Below are 22,466 nucleotides of genomic sequence, written 5' to 3' on the forward strand. Positions count from 1 at the left end.
AAGGCTACTGAATTATTGATGTATTTAAGCACCACTTTCTGTTAAAAACAACTTGAAAGAGCACAAAGAGAATGCTGGGAATAACAGATTCTTCCTGGGTATTGTGACCACTTTTTATTTATGCCAGGCTTCCCTGAGACACCGACGTTCTGATTTGTTTATCGCCGGCAGACCTGTGCTATTTCTGAACGATGAGAAAGCAAAAGCAGCAACCAAAATAGTCGATAACCAAACCTTAAAGTCCTTGAAACAAGAGGGAGACAATGTATTACTTTTCTCTACGGACTGAAGATTCGTGGGACTTACTAAGGGGCGGGGGTTGAGTGATTCTGCTCATGGTCTGCAGTACAAAGGCTCCTGCGTCCGAGCAAAGCAGGCAGCCTCACATCCTGCCGGGACACTTCAGAGCTCAGGCAGGATGAGGCAGGGTGGGGGCTTAAGATGCGATCGCAAGATGACGGCCCAGACATCTCAGGAGCCGGCAGCCTCCCCTTTGTGCGAAAGCATGCTGCCCGGGGCCCCGGTCACTTTACTTGATGGACGCCCTGGAAAGCACCAACCATGTGTTTACCTGCTCCTCCACTCTTTCCTTCCTAGACGGACTATTCCTGAAGCCTGCACTGCCAGGCGATGGCAGCTTTGGGGAGCTAGTGTAGTCACTGACATTGAGAACGCTGACGTCTTCCTTCGGCCTTTGGAGCTGGAAAGGCCCTTAGATATTTAGTCCTGTGCCTTCTCTCCTCCGAGAGAAACGAGCACAGGAGAGGGGAACTGACAGTGTGAATGGTAGAGAGGATACTAGAACACAGGTCTCATTTACACAATTCCATCACTGAGTGCGAATGAGAATTCTCTGTTCCAATCTGAAGCCCGAGTCCAAAAACTAGTACCACAGACACACTTTCAACGTGTATTGAATTCAGTGTTTAGGGTCAGTTTCTACGACAGTTAATGGCACGTGACAAACAATCAATACACGTTGAAGGATTTTTCTTTGAATGAATATAAAGAGTTTATTCGGTGCGTATTTGGGTATACAACAACAAATATTAAACAACTTTTTTTTAACTTTTTTGTGCACAGGACAGGAAACTGCCTGTACATGCTATGTCCACAGATTTTAACAATTATTAATGCACAAAATCTTACATGTCATGCAACTCTATGCCAAGATTCCAACTTTCTTCCATGCAACAGATATGAAGATCTAAATGGAAACCTAGCTAAGTCTTAAACACTTTTCCAGAAGCAAGTATAAGTATATGTTGTTTAGGGGTAACCAGTCTTAACATTTCCTTGTACACAATAGTCACATGCCAAATACAACGACAGGAGGACTCGTACGTATACAGAGAAGACATTTCTTATTTTAACAACACAAAGGACGACATCACAGCTCCACAGTTCCTGTCTTTATACAAGAAGCCACAACAATAGTTTAACACGATAACACAAATGGAATTAAGAGAAATCTACACTTGAGGATAATCTTTTTTCTTTAAGTAATCTTTACTGACTGGGGTTGACAATACACCTCAATTTCTATGCACAGGATACAGCACAAGAACTTGACCAGAATACACTACAAATCTAATAAAAAAAAATTGGTAGAATCACAAGAACACTGTTACCTTGAGCCTGAGATGCCAATTCAGATTCAACCCTGAATTTGGTTGATTTGGATTAAGAGACAGAGTCAATAGAACCACTGAATTTCAGAAATCATAGAGTTGTACTACACCAAGGTAAAGATGTACGTCTGAATCAAGCGTAGATAGAAAACATTAAGCCAAGAAAACAACACAGGTCACGTCATTTTGTTTGCCCCTACAAAACATTTAAGCAGCTAATTTTGTTTTGTTTTGATTTTTTTGTTTTGTTTTGTTTTTGAAGAGCAATTGTGGTCTTTTAAATTTTCTTGGTTGGAGAGCAAATTTTTATCAGCATTAGTGCTGTGAAATGTTTTCGGCTTGTCATCCCCAAAGCACAGGTGAGATCATGAGAAAATTGGGCAGTCCTTCTCCAGGATTTAGTTCACTGATAACGCCTGGCATTCTTTTGCACAAGCTCAATCGAGATTATGGGGCGTTCGTATGGACGATAAGGTGTCACGGCAGAGAGACTAGTGAACTCTGCCTGTTTGGTGAACGTCATTGATAAATGTGAACTTTTGGGTGAAGGACTGCTAGAATTCAACAGCACCTGGAGGTTAGGTTCTGTTACAGAGCCCTTGTTTTGCCCTCACTGGCTACGTTGATTCGTTGTGGCTCATGGACTTGCCTCCGTTCAGCACGCCGGAGACACTTCTGCTCTTGGTTGGGGTCCCGCTTCCAGACCGAGAGAACTCCGTGAGGTCGTGCAGTGACGGCTCCTTGTACATGGCCACTGCAAAGCAGAGGAACACCGGGTCAGAGGCCTTCGAGCGCGCACCCCGCGCTGGCCCTCAGCTTGTCTTTTGGCGACGAGGCCTCCCTGCTCTAGGGAAAACGCTGCTTCCAAGGGCTCTGCCAAGAACGGACTGGCTCGGCTTGAGCAAGATCTAGTCTCCGGTGCGGTAGTGTGCGGAGAATTCTAATGCCTCATTTCCATCACTTACGGTTATATACATGGGGGCATTAATGAAAAATGCATTTAATAACACTCTTGGAAGTTTAAATATAATCTACAACATGCTGTGCAAGCCAAATATTAACATCCAAAACGTTTTAAAACACTGATTCCTATCATGCTCAAAAGGATACGTGTGCAAGAGTCTAAATATTTCGCGCAAGTCTTAATGCAGTTAGTGGTACACGGTACTGCCGTTGGGCTGTGAGCGGCACTACCAGCTGACACGACGTACTAGACACTATGCTGAGGGCTTCACGGGCATTACCTCGTTTCATCCCCCTAAGAATCCTGTGACTTGGGTGCTCTACCCATATTTTACAGGTGAGGAGCACAGGTCAATAATCCAGCCATGCCCACCCAGTTAGGACAGAGGGGAGTTGGGATTCGAATCCAAGTAGTCTGGCCACAGAACACGGGCTGCTGAGCAGTGCTGTGTGGAACCGACGGGGTGGTGTGTTGCTACTCTCACCTCGATTCTAACCCCAGGCCGGTGACCTCTTGGAGGACTAGCTCTGCTTTGCCCACGTCCTCTATCCCTTCTCTACCACCTCTCAGCTACTTCTAACATCCTTATCTTCTGCGCCCCATCTCTCTCCCTTACCCTTTCCAACTTGCTACTAACCTGCCAATGACTGCAAGACAGACTGGGAATGGAAACCGCTGGGACGATATCTCTGGGCCCTTCAAGAGGGCCCAGGGAGCTTCCCTGTAAGTGGTAAGCGTGCACACATTTGAGCATCTGTGTTTCTCTCTAGGAACCGTTTTGGTAGGATTTGGGGTTCTTGGCTGTCCTGGGTTAGCAATCAAGCTGCTCCCCCATAAGCAAGGTGTTACTATCTATAGATGTATTCTGGGAAAATTAAAACCCGAAGATTGGATGCTATTGTCAATGCTTAATGTTTTAAGTGTTATAAAATGTTACTAAATTTCTGTATAATTGCCTTTAATGGGGAAGAATTACGCTCCACTTAAGAGAAGCATGATGAAGGACGGAGTTAAGTTAAGGGTACTCTTCTAATCCACAGTTCCTAGCATATCAAGTTTACCTTTGAGTGGTTTGGGCAGAAAGTGAGCTGCAGGCTTGTTCTTCTTCACATGGTTTCCTTTCATGATCTCCCCTTCTTTGTTCAGACCCAGATACCACCCTCGGCCGGACTGCTGCTGGCGGTATATCATCGATGAATACGTCACGTAATAATTTTCAAACACCGATTCTTTGAATTTGCACTCAGGTGTAAAATGTTCCTGGCAAGACAAGTAAATAAACCAAAGCTCAATATTTATAGCTCTGAACTTCATGGAGAACCTGTGGTATTGTCCTTCAGGCGTTTAGGACGTACTTTGTTCAAGCTTGTATGACTGGTGCTCTATTTTAACAGCATAAACTATTATCATTGGAAACCAAGACTATATATAACATTTCACGTGATGCTTTGGAATAAAGCCCTAAGTGCAAGTGCCATTGATCAATGATTAGCTCTCTTTGTAATAAGATAATGGAAAAATTACAACAAGCCACATACCTGTAATACATTGGATAAACAGAAGAGCTAAAGATTGAAAAGACAAGTATGAAGCTGTCACGTGGAGCTTTGTTCCCTTCAGGATTAAATAAGAGAAAATAAACATTTGGTCCCTCTACTTAATTTTTGTAGGTTCTCCAGTTACCATTCACTGTAATTGTCAACTGCCTGAGGCTTAAATCTGTGTTACGGTGTGACATTACTGACTGCCTACATTTCTAGAGGGATCCTACAAAGAAAGGCTACCTTTTGCTTCAAGGTAAACCAAATTGATTTGTTTTTTAATCATTGGACCTTGACTTAAAAAAGAAAAAAAAATTCTACCCTCGCCTCATCCTTGCCTTACAGTAATGTTTACAAGCAAATCAATAGAGAAGCAAGGAATTGACAGTAATTCTACAAGCAGATATGAGCGAGCAGCCCAGGGGGCTCTGAACCCTGGAATGGGATTTCTGCCATGAGCTTGGCCATGTTTTCTTTGGATTTGTCCACACAAATGAAGGGCTCCTGATCCAACGGACTACTTCAGGAAAAAACCCAACACAACAAACAAACTGAAAACCTTCTTGCAAGCATTGTGAATTTGTGTGTATGAAATAAACAGCCATTAAAAGTGGCCATTTGTAAGCCAAATGAAATGAACAGCAGATTCTAATCTGTAAGGAGTCCACGGAGCAGCATAGGGTCCATCCGCAGTGGAAGACAAGGAGAAGAATGCTAGCTGAATGACATATGATGGTGGCGCCAAGGAAGCCATTTTAGATATTTGCTAACTTGCTGAGATGTTAAATCAGGAAGAACTTCTCATAAAACCCTAAAAAGAAGACAACCTTGTAAAAACAGCGTATGCTTTCTGGACACCAGCCCTTTCTGAACAATGCCTCCATGGTCCTACCTACTACCGTCCTTCACTTTCATATTCTAAGCAACGCACACCAGGTGCACAAGACAATCTGAAGTCACTTCAGCAAAGAGGGACAGCTTCCCCAAATGAGGCAGTCTTTCTCTGAAAGTTAAGCCATGTTTTCTTTTCTTTTGGGAATCCACAAGATCTGTTTTTCTCCGTAAGCTCAGCAATTCTCCCCATCTGGCCCCCACAGCATTTACTAGAGTCATCTTTTGGGGTTATTTCAGCCTCGGGGCATGCTTGGTAAGCCCCCCAAAGATTCACACAGATTCAACCTGTGCAAGAAGAAATGTATTTCCAAGGCAACGATCACAGGTAGGAACCGGTGTTCCATTTACGGGCTGTGAAAACTCCCCTTTGTGGGGCTCTCAACAGGGAAATCCAATGTACGCCTACAAAGAAATGTGACGAAAAGGCTCCACATGTCTTCTAGTGATGAGGACAGTTGCATAGAATGTTGCCGAAATTCTTTGGGAATGAGATCACCATTTGGGGGGGGGGCACCTGGGTGGCTCAGTCGGTTAAGCATCTGCCTTCAGCTCAGGTCAGGATCTCAGGGTCCTGGGATGGAGCCCCACATTGGGCCCCTGCACTGAGTGGGGAGTCTGCTTCTCCCGCTCCCCCTACTTGTGCTCTCTCTCAAATAAATAAAATCTTAAAAAAGCCCAAAATCACCATTTGGGAAAAAAAAAAATCTCATCCTTGGAGGGTGAGTTTTACTTTCATAAAGAGCCAGAAACCATTCAAAACTAAATATGGTGAACAACATATATGATCGAGGTGAGTGAATCTGTGTAGGCACAGAAATACTGTATGACCGGCTCCCAAATGGTGGGAGGGGATGACGGCTGAGGCAGGTCCCCAAAAAGGGCTGCAGTTGACGTCCCGTGTGATGGCAGCCTTCATTCATTCGTTGATACGCAGTTTCCGACAATCCACTATACGCTTGGGTGGCTGAAGCTCACAGGTAAATAAGCAGCCTCAGGAAACTTCCCGTGTATTGGCAGGAGTTGGCCATATACCCAAATGATCCGGACACGAGGTGCGCTGCCATTAAGTACAGAACGGGAGGCACAAAGGGGGTGTTTCGTGAGAACAGGGGAAGCCCAGTTTCACTCTGACTGGGGGACTGTGGAAGGGAGGGCTTCACAGAGGGTGTTTTTAGGTGAGCTTTGAAGGGCGGGTAGGAATTCAAAACAGAAAGAGGGGAAGGATACTATTTGAAGCACAGAGCCACAGTCGCTCGAACCCCCACTGCTGGGTCCCCTCTGTCTCAGTAATTACCCGCCAGCACCCTACCCTGGCAGCCGCTCACGCTGCAAACTTCCGGGGACCTTGAAGGTCATCACCCGCAAACCCGTCCAGCCCGTGATCTTCACCTTCCGTCTGCCCTGCTGCTGTCCAGCTTGCGCCCCTGCCCTCTCCGCGGGCCCGCTGTAGTCATCTGCTCCCCGGCCTCTCCCCTTGGCTAGCACGTCTCCCTGCTAAAGCGTATTCCCTTCCCTCGGAGCCTGGGACGGTTTTGCCCGGCTTTACGGTAAGAACAACTTGATGCGGCCTCTACAATCCTCCACGATTCAGTCACTACCCTGCCTCCAGCCTCACGCTCCTGCCACGGGGTCAGGCGCGTCTCTGTGCCTTTCCGGGGCCACTCATTTCCTTTGCTTGAATGTCATCCTTCGGTCTCCCTGCCTCCTGGCCTTCCTCTCCTCCCTCGCGGCCGAGCCCGGAGAGAGGATCTCCCTCAGTCGGAGTCGATTCCACGCGTATTTGCGCTCCCTTCAGCCCGGCCCGCATCTCTAGCTGGCCCCGGGACTCAGGCCCATGCACGAGCGGCAGGGAACGTGTCTCATTTTCCGAACCCACCTTCTCCTCTCACAAACGGCCGGTCATACTGCCTAGCACGCAGCAGGCCACTCAACTCTTGTTTATAGGATTTGGGTTTCAGAGATTCGGATTTCAGTCTGAGGAATTCCGGGATTCAGAAGTACCACCCCGTGAAAAGTCTGCAGGGAACTTCCTTAATACCATATGGAATTGGCTGTCTGCAGAAGGAGGCTGTCATTGCGCGGACAGATCCCGCACGAGCGACTTCGTATCTGTTAAGAATAACAGATACTACACAGATACTGGCACCTACAACATTAGGAGGAAAAACTTGGCGATTGTTACAACTATTGAAAAATGGCAAGGAAGGACTCAATGAACTGAACGCTCTGTCACATCCTGGCAATTTCTTAGTCATCATCACTAAATTTGGACTCAGAAACTCAGTAGAGAGGAAAATGAGGCCAAAAAAAGAATGTTGAAGCAACCAGAGGAGTGTTCTGTTCCCTGTGTGTGACACTGTCATTTTATCCAGTGTTGGAATGAGTAGGCAGAAGAGCCTTCATTTTTATCCCGTGCGGAAAAATGTGAACATCCCACCCAACACAGGAAGGACTAGCAAAGGGAAGAGGGGTACGGGTGCCTCTCTGTGCCTCAGCAGAGAGTCACGTGAGTAGCAGGTACCAACTGGGTTGACCCCATCGGGGAAGCCCTAGCCGGAGGATGCCAGGTGGACACGTGGCGAGGGATCAGCCTCCTTTGATTGATGTGAAGATGATCGTTCGCGCTCTTGAACGAGGTACCATCGTGGCCTTGACACACAGCAGACGCTAAATAGAGACAGCATCACTCTTCTGGATTTCATATGCGGTACATAAAAATCTGCTATCACGATAAATGAACCAATGGTTTCAAAAGATGCCAAGCATTCCCCGTGCGGCTGCTAAGAAGTTACTTGGCAGGAGTACAAAAGAAAAGGTGCTTTATATCTTATAACTTCTTATGCATCGATTTCTCCTAAAAGTTGTTTCTTTTTTTTCCCCAGAGGAATAACAGCTTTTTAGTTCATGAAATAATCAATCTGTCTTTAAATCTCCTCCGTATCATCATCTCTATTCTCCTTGAAGTTCAAGGTTAGTTGTTTTCTCAGTGGCTATTGAACCTTTTTATCTAAGGAATCCATACCTGTTAGTTATGATTATATTTTGGGTAAGGAAGAAGAAGAATCTATGCAGAATGAGCAGATCCGGGAGCAAAATCTAACATTTCTTTTTACCAATTTACTCACTATTAAGGACGAAATAGTTTTTTTGGAGGTTGAACTATCACTGATGAGAAGAAAACATCTGAAACCCTCCACATCACGTTCCCAGAACGTACTGGAGCGTACTTACAGCCACAAATGGTCATGGTCAGCCGTCCTAACCAGGGCTTATGACCTCTACGCAGACTTTGGGAGGTGAGGACCAAGGCATTCACGCCCTCGGTGATGTTGGTTATATGCAAATAATGCCCAGACCCAGTGGCGGGCCACGAAGCATCTTTGCCCCAGGAACAAAAGGCTTTGGACCTGTGTAAATGGCCCTTTTCTCTGAGGGTCAGAAGGAGCCCCCGGGCCCTGGGCTGCCCCTGGCACCGAGAGCCAAGGCTGGAGAGGGCGCAGTAGACGCCAGGTCAGCAGCGCGGGCTGGGGCGGTCTGGTGGAGGGGAGCCACACAGGGGCCGTGTCACCCGGCGGGGGCTGTGTGCCTGCACCCTGGGTCGCCAGAACCGAACAGGGGACAGTAAAATACACCTCGTCCATCATCTATGTCATCTCAGTGCCCTAAACGCGTCTGCGAAAACCAAGATACGCTCGCCATGACAAAACGCCTTTCTGATTAAAGTCACGCGGCAAACACGGGCCTCCGTGCCAGATTTTTCATATTTTCCCCCCTTGCTTTTGTATTTCCAGCTCTGGAGTCCGTACGTCAGCAGGATGGGGAGCTCTGAGGATTGCCAAGGATACTGTAAATGTTTCCTTTTAACACATTTCTCTCCAGAGAAATATTTTTTTAATTGGGCTGCACTGAGGTCGTCCATACATCAGATGGCAACACTGAGCCCTTGGACTTGAACGAAGCTGGTGACAGCAGTGTCGCACAGCCAGTGTAGCCTTTCACAGACGCACACGCTAAGTGCACACATCCCGCTGTAGAGGAGTATTTCTCAATACATTCTGTCTTCTTCACACATAACGCTTTGTAAATCAGGCACCAGAGAACACGGAAACAAACACAGTTTATAGATACATGAGTGGGCTTTTAAAGAAACTTAAAAAAATGAATGTAGTAAAACACGACTTCTTCCTTTCAGCGGGTTCTATAAACATATTGTAACTACTCATCTCTCCCTTTAATCGTCTCACTTGGTCCTGTCTTTCGGCCACATTTTCAGTAGCCTGACAATCCAATTAATTTAACAATTACTGCCAAAAGCCAGGGTCACTCTTCTAATGCTGAGCCGTGTTCGGATGACAATTAATTTTCTAGATTTAAAGTTAGCAGGTTACTTAAGCACGTCTGACTCATGTGCGTCAATTATTCCCCAGCCTAATGAAAATAATATGCAAATTAAAATTAGACTCTGTTAAAAAATTAAAAAAAATAGATTCTTAAAACATAAATCAGACCCATGGGGGTGACACTGTAACTACCTATATTCTCTATATAGGTCTCCCCTCGATCAGTGATTTCAAAATCCAGGATTAATTATTATATTCAGAACTTCGATGTTCTCTCCCAGGGTATATTGGATGTGAATGAACTTCATTATTATTAAGATCAAAGAATGGGAAGGGAGGAGTTGGAGGAGAGGGAATCGATACCCACTCGGTGCCCTATAGCTAAGCAAAATTATTAATTGATGATAAACAGACAATGGGTTTGTTCAAATATCCTCCGGACTGTGAGATACTTGAGGGCAGTTCCTAGCATAAGGCCTGGCTTACAGTCCACGGTCAATACACACAGGATGACAAAAAGAAAAGAACGGAATAACATATGAAGGGAGCTTGGAAGCTCCCATGTATGGATCCAGGAAAAGGCAAAGTGTGGCACACTGTGCAGAGAGGACTGGTTTCGAGTAGACACTGACGAGTCAGAACCCGCCTGCGAGGCCAGGGACAGCAGGTGCTCAAGGGAGGAAGGGGGCCTACAGATACATCCAACTTGAAACACTGGAGAGGGAGGAAAGGATGAAAGAGAGAAGAGGGGGGCAGGAGGGAAGGAGGAGAGAGGGAGGGCAGGAGGGGGAAAGACAGGCGGGATTAATAAAGACCAAACAGTGCTTCAGCAGCAAGAATAAAGAGATTTCCTGTTAATAACCAAGATAGGGGCCTTAAACTTCTACTCTTGCTCTCTGGGTCTGCAAATAGCCCAATATTTCAACTGAACTCTATTGCCTCGAGTTTTGTTACAATGGGGGAGGGGGGAGGGGGAAACCCTACCAGTCCTGCTGTCCTGACTGGATTGTTGTAGGAGGATCCAATGAGACGAGGTGTGCGAAAGGAGCTCCATAAACAGGAAATGTGGGATGACTTCTCAAAATACATGCCCAGAAAACCAGGGCAAAATAAATACATTCTCGTTTCTTTCCAAGGTTCTTCTTCACTCCGGAATCCATTTATAAAGCGTCTGCTTATACATGTTTTATTAACATGGGAGAACATTAACTCCGGCCCCCAAATTAGGACTGCACATGCGTTACTCTTTGTGTTTAGTGCTTTCCTCCGAGCCTGCTTCCCAGAAAACTGTTTCGCCTCCTTTCATTTTTCATCTCTGAATGCAGCAGGCTGCAAGGGCTGCAGTGCTTCCAGCCACAGCACTACAGAAAAGCAGCTTACAAATGGGCTTCCCGAAACACCATGCAACAAAACGACTCCAAAGGACACGTGCTATTTAGCAATCGTTTGTAAAGAAATGCAAATTATAATTAAGAAAATGGCTCTGGGACGATTTTCCCTTATCTGGCTACAGTGAAATTTCTTGGTGGCACTTTCATATTCCAAGCTATTTCACAGATACTTTGATTTATCTGATGTTGACCCCACAAAATATGCCAGCACAGAATTGCTTTTTCGCAATTCTTCGCAAACCAAAATGACCAAAAAAAAAAAAAAAAAATTAAGGAGCTTGTCAATCCATGGCCTGATTAAAACAGATTCAGGGCACAGATCTGACCATATTTTAGGCCTGGAGTTCATTTAGTCCTTTGTATTGGCCTGTTCTGGATTTTCATATATATTTCTGTAAGGCAGTCTCATGCCAGGGGTTACCCAGACTGCCAAATTTTATAAAATGATTTTTTTTTTATTTTTAAAGATTTTATTTATTTATTAGAGAGTGAGAGCGAGCACGAGCGGGAGGGGGGGTGGAGGAGCAGAGGGAGAGGGAGAAGCAGACTCCGCACTGAGCAGGGAGCCTGGCGTGGGGCTCAATCCCATTATGACCCGAGCTGAAGGCAGACACTTAAGCGACTGAGCCACGCAGGCGCTTGAGACTTGTTTTATCTTTATAAATGCTGAAATAAGCTAGAAAAAAGCAGGAGACAAACTAAAAACAATGCATCCCTTACAGAACCTAAGAGGGGTTGTTTTTGACACGACAGAAAAATTATGTGATCCAAGGGCCTCACTCAGCTCCAAACGTGGTCAGCAGATAGGTTTTAAGATGGAAGGAACTTGCTACGATGCGTAAGGAAGATGGATGGGCCACATGGGTCCAAGGCTGCGTAACTGGTTCAGAGACAGGCTTAGTGTGACCCGCCCCTTGCAGGAGAATACAGAATGTTTAGGCAATGCGATTAGGTAGCAGAAGACAGACATCCTTCATTTTCTACAAGACCCGTTGCAGAGAGACTGTGTGACCAGCACATTAATTTTAAAATCGTACTAGATTTACTGTTGAACAAAGGTCTGTGGCGAAGTATTTTTTTTCCAAGGGAAGAACACTTCTCTTCACCGAGTAACTCCCTAAAACTTTTTTTTTTTTGGTCTATGATGTGCATTAACTCTGGATGTTGGTTTTCCCTCTAGAATGGCTGACCTATGTGTTTTGAGAGGGAAATCAGATCTCAGATATGATTTCTAAAAGTAAACGTCCCTGTCTTCTGGCTGCTTCCTAGAATTAATCTGTGCTCATTGCGCAAATATTCCGTCACTATGGTGCTTGCTCATTTGTGGCGGTACTCTTCTGCGTAATAACTTCAGAGTGGGAACTAAATCCGTCTCCGAGAGGACGACCTGGGAAGTATTTGTAGGCAGCGAGAGAATACGCTTAGTAGGCTGTGTCTGTTTAAGTAGCTGTTGCAAGCTTCTGTCTGGAAATTCAAAGCCTGGGGACCCTGAAAACTTTTCCCAGAGATCCGATGAACTGTCACGCCTAGGAGAAAGGTTCTTCCTTCGTAGATCAAACAGAAAACTCCGGCGAGGTAGGTGGCCTGAGTCTGCTTCTTCAAAGACTTTCAGAGAAGCCTGCTTATCTCTCCTCCTGCACGGGTAGGAGCGCAACGCGGGACAACACTGATGGCTCGAATGCGAGTCATGCACGCGTGCTATGCACCGCACACGTGAAACCTGGACGCGCAGGGCAAGGTGCAAAGGCCTAATCTACAAACCAAGCAGGAGAAAGGTGTCACAGGGGGCTACTGGGCCGCCACGTCACACTGCACCTGCAAATTACTTTCGGGGACAGGAAGTTGAAAGGAGAGCCACGTTTCTACGAAGGCAGTGCGTTTCCAACTCTCATTTGCCCCTCGAAAGGAGCTAACAAGAGGATGCTACGGAGAGTCACTTACCACAAGTGTGAATGGGGGAAAGTCAGCTCATTCACTCCAGACACAAACGGAAGAACTCACTCCGAAGCACTACTTTCCAAGCACCTACTGTGTGCCAAGCACCACGAGAGGGCCCCGTGTGCATCGAATTCATCTTGATGGCAGCTCTCTGTGCTAACTACATCCCCCTGGCCTGAGAGAGGAGTCTCCCATGTCCCAGGCGATAAAACCACAAGAAAGAAGCCCTTAACAAGTCCGTTCTTTATAAACTTGGCCGCAGGTGTGTCCTTTCACATGGACAGTCCCTGTGCAGACAGACAAGAGCTGTGAGGTCAATTCTCCTCTAAGCGACCATTCCAGCATCTGCTGAAGGTCCAGCCCTTCCTCCTTTCCGTGTGCCCTGCCTCTCGGAACCCCGAAGAGCTCTCTTCAAACCTGCCTCTTGCCCTTCCCAGATCTGCGACTTCAGGCAATCTACCTGTGCTCTGCCCTGCGCCGGCGAGAGGAGCCCGCACTCTGCGCCTCGCACACGCGTGTGTGCTCACAGGCTAGGGGACCCCTTCCCTCGCCTTCATTTGCAGTTCGTGTGATATATAAGAACACGCGGCATCCTCACCACCCCAACTTGAAACTGGTAGGAAAACTAGCGGTTGGGGGCGCCCGGCTGGCTCAGTGGGTTTGGTGTCTGACTCTCGATTGCGGCTCAGGTTGTGATCTCAGGGTCATGGATTCAAGCCCTGTATGGGGCTCCGTGCTCAGAGCGGTGTCTGCTTGAGATTCTCTCTCTCCTTCTGCCCGCCCCCACTCGCACGCACTCTAAAATAAATAAATAAAATCTTAAAAAGAAAAAAGAAAACTAGCAGTTGTCAATGAAAACAAATGAGGAGAGAAGCACCTTTCCACTTCTGGGAGGGGTTCATGTAACAGATTAAGCGTAGTCACGAGAATTCCTTTCAGTAGTGATTCCTTTCCAAGGTTAACAATACATGAGCTTTGAATTTGGGGCTTAAAATATCCTAAGATTCTAAAATTTGCATCACTATAATGTGTATCAGTGGAACCCACATGATATTAAAGAGATTTGTAAAATAATCCAGTATTAATGGGCCAAATGACATTTGCATGTCTCATTTTAATTACTATGCCACAGAAAGTACAACATCATTATCTCACTTCTTTTGTTCTAAACTACTGTTTTGCTGGTTCTACTTTCATCATGTAGGTTACTAATAACAACAATGCTGAAAAATCTAACAGCACCTTATATTTAAGCAGTGTCTACTTTTCAAGTTTTCCCCAACTGTTGAAACAGTTTCGGCGTTCAAGTGACAGGTAAGGGACAGCTGAATAATGATGATGATAACAAAGGTAACGATTACAATGGATCCGGGTAGATTTTTTTTCCTTCTCTCTAAAGAACTCTTTTTTACTGTTGAGACAACGGAACCAGAGATGCTATTACACTGGAACCTGGTTTTCATGCTTCCTTCTGGAGAATGACTCCAGAGCAGGGAAGCAGCTCCTTCTAGAGGAAGCTGGAATCTGGTTCAGGTAGCTGGTGTTGACACGTGAGAGGTCCTTATGTGAAGGCAACCTGAGCTCTCAGGATGCTTCCGGGGCTGCAAGAACCCTCAGGACCCTGCAGCCCTCACTGGTCCTGGGAAGGAAGAGCTTGACCAGAGAGCTCAGGCTAAGCCCGGCAGCCGGGCTCAGCCCACTGCTTTCTTCACCTCGCCAGATAGCTTTCCACTAACGTGCCGATTTAACATTGTCCCAGATCATGCCATGAAAAGTTCATTCTACTGCAAAATGTTCATGACTGAATTTCAGCACATTTTTTTTTTCTTTCCAGTGACCTCTCTACCCTAGCAGGTTTCAGGGGATGACCTTACTGAAACCAGGCTTCTGCCTCCTTAGGTGCAGACGTAGGTAATGGGTAGGAGACACAGAGAGCAATCTCGTAAGGTGTGTGTGTGTCTGTGTGTGCCTGTGTGTCTGGGTTGAGAGAGAGAGAAAGCACACGTGCTGGTAAGAGAGAGACAGAGAGAGAGAGATGGGATGCGGGACAAACACAGAAAGACGATAAAAAGTGAAAGTCGGTGTGATGATTTGTTTTTCCTAATTCTATAATCCTGTGACCTTTGAGAAATGCCCGCCATCCCTGCACTCCCCACCAAGGTTTCATGGGGAAGGTGGGAAAGTGAATTATCTATCTTTCCTCTGTGGAAAAAAATCTGTTTCCTGTCCAAACTCCCAGTTGTGCTCAGAGCTCAGGGTAAAATCTGAAAGGCCACCCAGGGCCAGTTACGTTCTCCTGTGAAGTGAGCATTGATAAAGGAGCCAGACGGAAGAGTAAACCTATTTCTCCCTGGGGATTTTCCTATGTGTAACACACATCCAACTCCGGAAAAAACGACGACAAAGAGATCCCGGTCTCTTGAGAAACTGAGGACTACTGCAGAGAAGTCCTGTGCAAGTTCATTAAAATAAGACACTTGGAATGAATGCCGCTATCATGAAGCGGATTATATTTTCGTAAGAGCAACGTAATGCTTAGATGTATAGCTATGTCGCAGTAAACACGACAACGGCTCCCTATTTGTGACCAAAGTGCCGTCACCACTGATGCCATGCATTCTCACCATCATCTCACATGACGGTTGTAGAGAAACCACCGCAGTGAAGCCTGAATTCTAAAAATGTGCTTTTCAGGAGTGTTTACACCAAGCATCCAGCCATGATTCATAAATAAGCTTTCAGAAGCTTAGCTTAAATTCAATTTGGTTTGTTCTGTCTATCCCGAGATACTGTAACATTTTTATATTAATTTTTTAAAAAGGGTTTTGATGACATTAAATTTTGAAATAGACAAATTACGCTTCTTTATCAAAATATGTAATTTAGATTTTCAAATATTTGTTACCTAAGTATTACTGGAGTTGAAAACACAATGCAAGAATATAATCTAAAATATGAGAATCTGTAAAAATGATTAATACTTCATAAGCTTTGCACAACCATGACCTATTTGGAATAATTTTCGGCTTTCATTTTCAACAGCGTAGACTGTTAAAGCATTTGCATGAGAATGCAAAATGCATAAATTATCCCTGCAGGGAACACTTAAAACTTAAGGTAATTATATAGCATAGAAGTGGTTTCAAAGAACTCAAACAAAATAACAAATAATTCTACAGTCACCCTTTAAAATGATTACCATTCTGTGCTTCCAGTGATCCTGATCACGAAAATCCCTCTCTTTACAATTACGTTCGCATTATCAATTCTTACTTTGTTCTTTTACCATCAAGCTCTTACAGCTGGCCCTGAAAATTTGCATGCTGTAAAAGCTAACTAGACAGCGAGTAGAGAAGAATTCTCCAGTTATATTCATGCTGTGAACAGAACCATAACATTCCCTTAATATATCTTATCATTGCACTTTTATACTAAACACGCATCCAAATCAAGTCCTATTTTTTACATTCCTCCTGTTCAAAATCTTTTAATGGCTCCCTGCTGCCTACAGGATAAGCTCCAAACTCCCTGGCCTGGTGTTCAAGGTCTTCCACAATCCCGCACACGTTCCCCTACAACTCTAGCAATAACATTCCTCCACTTAAGCCAGACTGGAGAAGTAAGGCCAGGACCAAAAGTAGCAGAGATCTGTCTTAGGAATGGGGGAGTGTCTTCTCCAAACCAACTGCTGTGCTTCGGAGGCTGGGATGGTCACTGTGACGAGACGCAGCTGCTGGGTCACAGGGAATATGTAACTGACCCCCCTCCAGGTTTCTTCCTTATGTTCTGCAGTACTATGATTGTTTCCATTCCAAAAAAAAGAGTCGCGCTCCTCGAGCCTCCAAGCTGCCTCATGTCGTGGTTCCACACACCAAGCATGCAATTCTTTGGGGGCCCCTTGCTAATCATTGGCACCTCTTTTTTGCACAGCACACAGAGCAAAAGAGGCAAACGTCAGTGTGTCATGAAACCATTAGGCTCAGCACTGGCTGGAATGCAAAAGCACTTTATAACCGATTATTTCTGAAGAGTTTTCACAGCGTCAAGGAAGGGGGCAATGAAATTTTATCTGAATAGAAGAAAGCTCAATTATTTATCTCATGCTCATTTTTACCAGGTGGCTGGTGATGACAAATCTATATGGGCAAATATGCGGTCCATATTACTTAAAAGATAATTGATGGAACACTACACCAAAAACTAATGATGTACTGTATGGTGACTAACATATCATAATAATAATAAAACGGAAAAAAGAAATAAAAATTAAAAAAAAAAGATAATTGATGGGGCTAAAACGACAAACATTCACAAGGTGTTTGCATTGAGTCTTATGGCTCATATTGACTCCATACAAAGGTTCTTCTGAATGCACGTGACAGGTCTATGAGAAACCGTATCACCAAGGCATCACGTGCCCGTGAATCACATCAGCAGTGGGACTGTGTCTCTTTTTTTAACCTCTCCAAATAAATTGGGGATGTTGCCACATGACGGTGCCTACTCTGTTCCTCGGCATTAAGAGGGTGCAAACGACACTCGTTCCCCAAGAGAAAAAGAAGGATGCAGCCCCTTCAGGGAGATCACAGTCCTCAGAATTAAACTCCCTCACTTAGCTTTGGGCAGAACTGGTTAAATGCGGACTTCCAATAAAACAGTTGATGGCCAGGTGACGGCTGTCAGGCAGACAGGGCGGACCCGATGCATAGCCTTTTCCTTTTCTACTTGAGTTAGTCCGGGGAGCGCGTGGTGTAGGTTGGACATCCAATTCTCCCCTCCCCCTCCCCGCCACAGTCCCATCTTCTCTGTGCTCTGGAACCCACCGCTGGAGAAAGGAGACGTGGACTTGTTCTGTGGTTGACTCTCAAATACCGACGGTTCAAGGGAGGAGGGAAGACATTCAATCACACGTGCTGGTTCGTAGCAAACAAAGCATTTTCGGAGGAGCCGCACCAATCCACCCTGTTCTCTCGGTAAAGCAGGTGAAAGTGCCGGCCCCAGAAAGGAGCCAGTGTGCGTACGGAATCACAGTGTGTGATCTGCTCCGTGAGTCACAGCTGCTCCCAACAACATCTTTATATAATGGTTATTGTTTTGCCGAGCACGCAGTATCATCACTGGCTGACTTACGAAGGCCGATTATTTCAGACGCGGGAATGTTATGAGGTTGATACTCATTTAAGTCAACCAGGATTTCTGGAGGGCCTATCACGTGCTCTGTCTTCCCGCACCGGATGCTGGCACTCGTGGTGCTTCGCACTTCGGGAATAACAGTCGCCTTCCCCAGCCGGTTGTCCAAAGGGCACTTCCTGAGCTGCTGCCAGAAGTCAGTGCCCCAAGCTGTGTTCTCATAGTCACAGACGACAGACCCAAACTGACTCCTATCGTCTACGGTGGCCCACCCAGCAAGACAGAGACCTACTATGGGAAAAGGGCCTCCTACGAGGATAACCTGATTGAGCATTTCTTCCATTTGAAAATGATGCATTTGGTCATTTCATCGGTTACAGTTAAGCGTGCAGTGACAGCAGCAGCTAAGCATTTCCCACTCTGAAAAAGCGTGACTGTCCTAGGTCAAGAGATAGGTTAGAAGAGCAATAGCTTATGTTGAAACCTAAAAACAGATCCTTCGGGATCATACGAGAGTGACCAAAGTTGCCAGTGTGATAGTACCTGAAAGAGAACAGGGCCCCATTTTTAAATCACCGCCCCACACCAGAACCAATATGCTTTAAACACTTTGGTGTCATTGAAGTTGTACTTCCTGCCATTCTGATCTAGTGAGAGAATGTTTACAGAAGCTGGATATTTGCTGGAAATCATAGGGCAAAGGAATGAACAGAGAGGCTGTAAGCTAAGTGACCAGGATAAAGGACAGTACAAATACTCTGAGTAAACACTAAGAGCGTTTCCAACCTCATCGCTTTGGAGGTGGCTCCGTCGGGCCATGCCTGGTTGTCAGGGACTTTGCTGATTTTCTAGCGTCAGAAAGGAACAGGAGAAGGCAAATCAAATAGGTGTGAAGCCGTTAGAACTGCAGTGTTTAATTTTGCGCAAACACATCAAATTACGTCTGCAATTCCAAGAGGCGAAGCCGAGAAACGGGTATGCAAACAGGTCCGCTGGAGGACGGACACACACACAGAGCCGTGAGAATGGCGGCGGATGACGTATTTGTCTTCTTAGCAGCATTAACTCTCTGTCCTTCTAAATAGTCTCAATGCTTATCCACAGTTGCTTACTGTATTCTGAGTAAGCAATAACAGGTTCAATTTTCCCCGAGCCCGAGTCACAGCTTGGTAGTAAATTAGGTGCTTAGGAAGGTGCGTTACTTCCTTGAGGCCACAGAGCCATCATTTAAGGCATAATATGCTTGCTTTGGTTTATGAAGATGCTACTGACTCACTTCAGTGGGAGTTGTTTTTCCTGCATCGCTGATGGCTGAGTAAAATGAATATACTCGTTTTTTCCCCCCTCCTTGCAGTGGGGGTGGGAGGGCCTGAACTAATTACACATTCTCGCCAATTCCATGGTGACCCACTGAGCGAATGCCCATGACACTGGGATCAAGTTTGAGGTTCATTTTGCAGCTGTGGAACCGAGCACAGGCAGCGAGGGAGGGCTGGGGGAGATCGAGGCCTCCCCGACGGCACTCGCTAACTGACCGTGTTAGCTGGCCGCTGGTGCCACGACAGCTGTACTTGTAGTAAAATATTAATTTATGACATGAGGCAAATCATGCCGCTCCTCCATGCGGCACCTTCTCGCGGCTTCCCATCTCACTCAGAGTCAGAGCCAAAGTCCTCGCCTTGGGCGGGAAATCCACACGCTATCCCATCGCGGCTACTTCTCGGTGCTCCTCTGTCACTTGCTCTCTTCTGCACTTTCTGTCAGTCACACTGGCTCCCTAGCTTGTCCCTTGAACACGCCACGCATATTCTCACCTCAGGGCCTTTGAATTCGATGATACCTCTGTCGGGAATGTTCTTCTTTCGGATATCCACCCGAATCCTTCCCTCTTGCCTATTAGATGCCACCTCCGCAGACAGCCTTTCCCTGACCACTCTATGCAGAAGTTGTCCCTCTCTCTCAGCACGCCCTATCCCCCTAATCCTGCTTGTTTATTCGCCAAAGCAAATTATGCATTAGTTTATTTATCTACCATCTGTCTACCTACTCTAGAACAGAAGCTCCACAAGGGCAGGGACTATGTTGTACACAGCTGTATTCTAGCATGTGGAACAGTGCCTTAAGTTTTGTATTCGTGCCATAGAAATCTACTGAATGAATAGATGGGTGACTCTTGGTAGCCTGAGACATTAAAGGGACAAATTATTCCAGATTATTAAGACCTTTGCTTAAGAATTAAAGATTTACAGCTATCATAAAATGATATTTAGGCTCCTCTTGTTATTGGGGCTTTCATTTTCACCGTGGTTATGACCTGCATTACAATTATAAACTAGCATCTCTGCCTAAAGAAACAAAATAAACCTTTACTAAAACTCTTTGGAGCTACACATGAAAGGTTGCTCATAAAAAAGAGTAGGTCAAGATGAAAGGAAATAGCTAAAAAGAATACCTTTGAAAAGTGTGCCAGCCAACAGGTAATTAATCATTGAAAGCAGCAAATCCCGATGGCTAGTAAATTTCAAGGGCTTATCTCGGTAATATATGAAAGTGCAATCATTTCCTCAACATATGAGAAACGTCAGTTCACTGTACCGAACAAAAGAAGAAATGAAGAATACATATTTCCGAAGGGAATGCTATTATTTTTGATGATTTCATTAAAATACGTTAAAGAAAGATTACAACACTAAACTATCAAGGGGAGGTTAGCCAGGCACATAGTGTTTAACTCTGATGTGTTTTTCATCAGAGTTATCAGGGGCTTAAAACCTGATACGGTCCGTGCCTAGATGGCTCGGTGCAGAACTCGGCTATCTCCAGCTACATACGTATCTCTGTCTGGCATGGTTTTCCAGAACGTAAAGTAAGTCATAATCGCATTTCTTTGCCATGGACCACATTTTGTCTTCCACTCACCAAAACAAAGAGAAAGGAATAATTTGAAAGGAAGCATAGTGAAGGAGACAGAGAAGACAATGGTTTAAATTGTGAACCGTATTTGACATAAATAAACTTATTTGATTCTGTCAACAGCAATAAATGCAAAGTGTAACCCTAGTCCACTCACCGGATGACCACGGCCACTTGAGGCAAGGGGATAGGTAGACCAGGACTCCGTTGCAATGCTAATGACTGGACCCGTAAGTAACTATCTAACCAAATGCCTGGGACGATTTAGCCAGTAGCAGAAGTTCAGGGCCCTGATCTAGGTATAATGAAGAGGTTTGGCTGTATTTCCTGCAAGACAGTTTCTTTTGGATATAAACTAATGAACTTGATCCTGGACCTTTATGCAACAGCGTGAGGCAACATGCATATTAGGGCATAGTTTTTCTTTTCATGGAAACTGGTTTTTAAGATCTGTTCACTTCAATCAAACGTCTTGGTTTGTTGTTGATTTCAGCACACTGGCGAAAGGAAAAGTAGAATGACGATCCTAACTAAGGCTAGTAGCAAATGGCTGCCCAGAAAAGAATAACACTCTTTTCTTCATTTTATGTTCTATAGTAAGGTGACCTTGTATACTGGTTGAGAGAACAGGCTTTCAAGTCAAAAAGTGGCAGAGCAATGATTAGAACTCAGGTCTAACTGGGTAACGTTGGACACGGACTGGAACTCCGGCCTTAGTTTTCTCATCTTTGAAATGAGAAAAATAGTACCTTCTTCATTGGGTTGTTGTGAGGATTGATAAAGAGGTGAAGATACGTAAAGGGCTGCTTTGCCCATAATCGAGTATGGAATTTTCTAAGCAGATGTTTTAAATTCAGGAATAAATGGCAGTATTGTAGGACATTTGCATTTATATAAAGCACAATGACGTTGTGCCTGAGTAAAATGCCAGTGCAGTGACCACCGCTAACAGCACCGCATCACTCTCATGTAGAAACCACGGCAGGACTGACAATCAATTCGTGCCAGCAGTCAGCAGCAAATCTGCTTCAGGGTGGCTGATCTAGACATTTGGTTCCTAAAATGGGGTGGTAGCAGGTGAATTCATTTTTGGAGTCAATTCTGTGTTTCTCTCTGTCCTCAATCAATCACCCTTACAGCACAGGTTAGCATCCTCCATCTTCCAGAATTTAAAGAATAGTTTGTAAACATCTGGCTAAGAAATCCCTGGGGGATTTCTCTGGGGATACTCTTCCCCTCCTCTGCTCTTTCTCAGCTTTTGAGGAGTGAAGCCGCCTTTCCTGTTGCCAGGCAATGAATTGCAAGAGCTTAACTTTGGATGGTGACTACTAAAAATGTGTCTCATTCTAGTGCACCTCCTTCTTGTCTGAGTCCTCATTTCTAGGCCTTTTGTGTTGTTTCGCTCATACCCACATCTATGAATACTGTTACAACGCTGTTCTGCAATAGGCATCTGTTCATGGTAGTGGTCAGACACTGGTACAAAGGGGACCTTGGGTAGATACTTGGTTGTAATCAGCAGTTCAAATCTGTTTCCTCCATTTGATTATAAGCTCAGAGAAGGCAGGGGCCGTGTTTGCCAAGTATTGGGCAATCAGTGGATTATTGCTTGGGATGGATGCGTGGAAACACACACACACACTGTGTATATATATATATATATATATATATATATATATATTCCAATATATATTCCAATATATATATTCCAATATATATATGTG

The 22,466-nt window shown here is 45.1% G+C and overlaps 1 protein-coding gene across 4 annotated transcripts in view; it reads right to left on the reverse strand.

The window, feature by feature from the left end:
* Positions 1-993: 993 nt before the first annotated feature.
* The window catches only part of FGF13 (fibroblast growth factor 13), a 473,776-nt gene continuing 452,303 nt past the window's right edge, over positions 994-22,466 (reverse strand). For all 4 annotated transcript variants that reach the window (XM_040627830.1, XM_040627845.1, XM_040627836.1 and 1 more), the window contains 2 exons: positions 3,657-3,855; positions 994-2,385 (listed from right to left, as the gene is read on the reverse strand). In XM_040627830.1, coding sequence (XP_040483764.1) covers positions 2,249-2,385; positions 3,657-3,855 — 336 coding nt within the window. In that variant the 3' untranslated portion in view covers positions 994-2,248. The remainder of the gene's footprint in view (positions 2,386-3,656; positions 3,856-22,466) is intronic.

This window comes from Ursus maritimus (genome assembly GCF_017311325.1).
Source record: "Ursus maritimus isolate PB19 chromosome X unlocalized genomic scaffold, ASM1731132v1 scaffold_X1, whole genome shotgun sequence".
Lineage (NCBI taxonomy): Eukaryota > Metazoa > Chordata > Mammalia > Carnivora > Ursidae > Ursus > Ursus maritimus.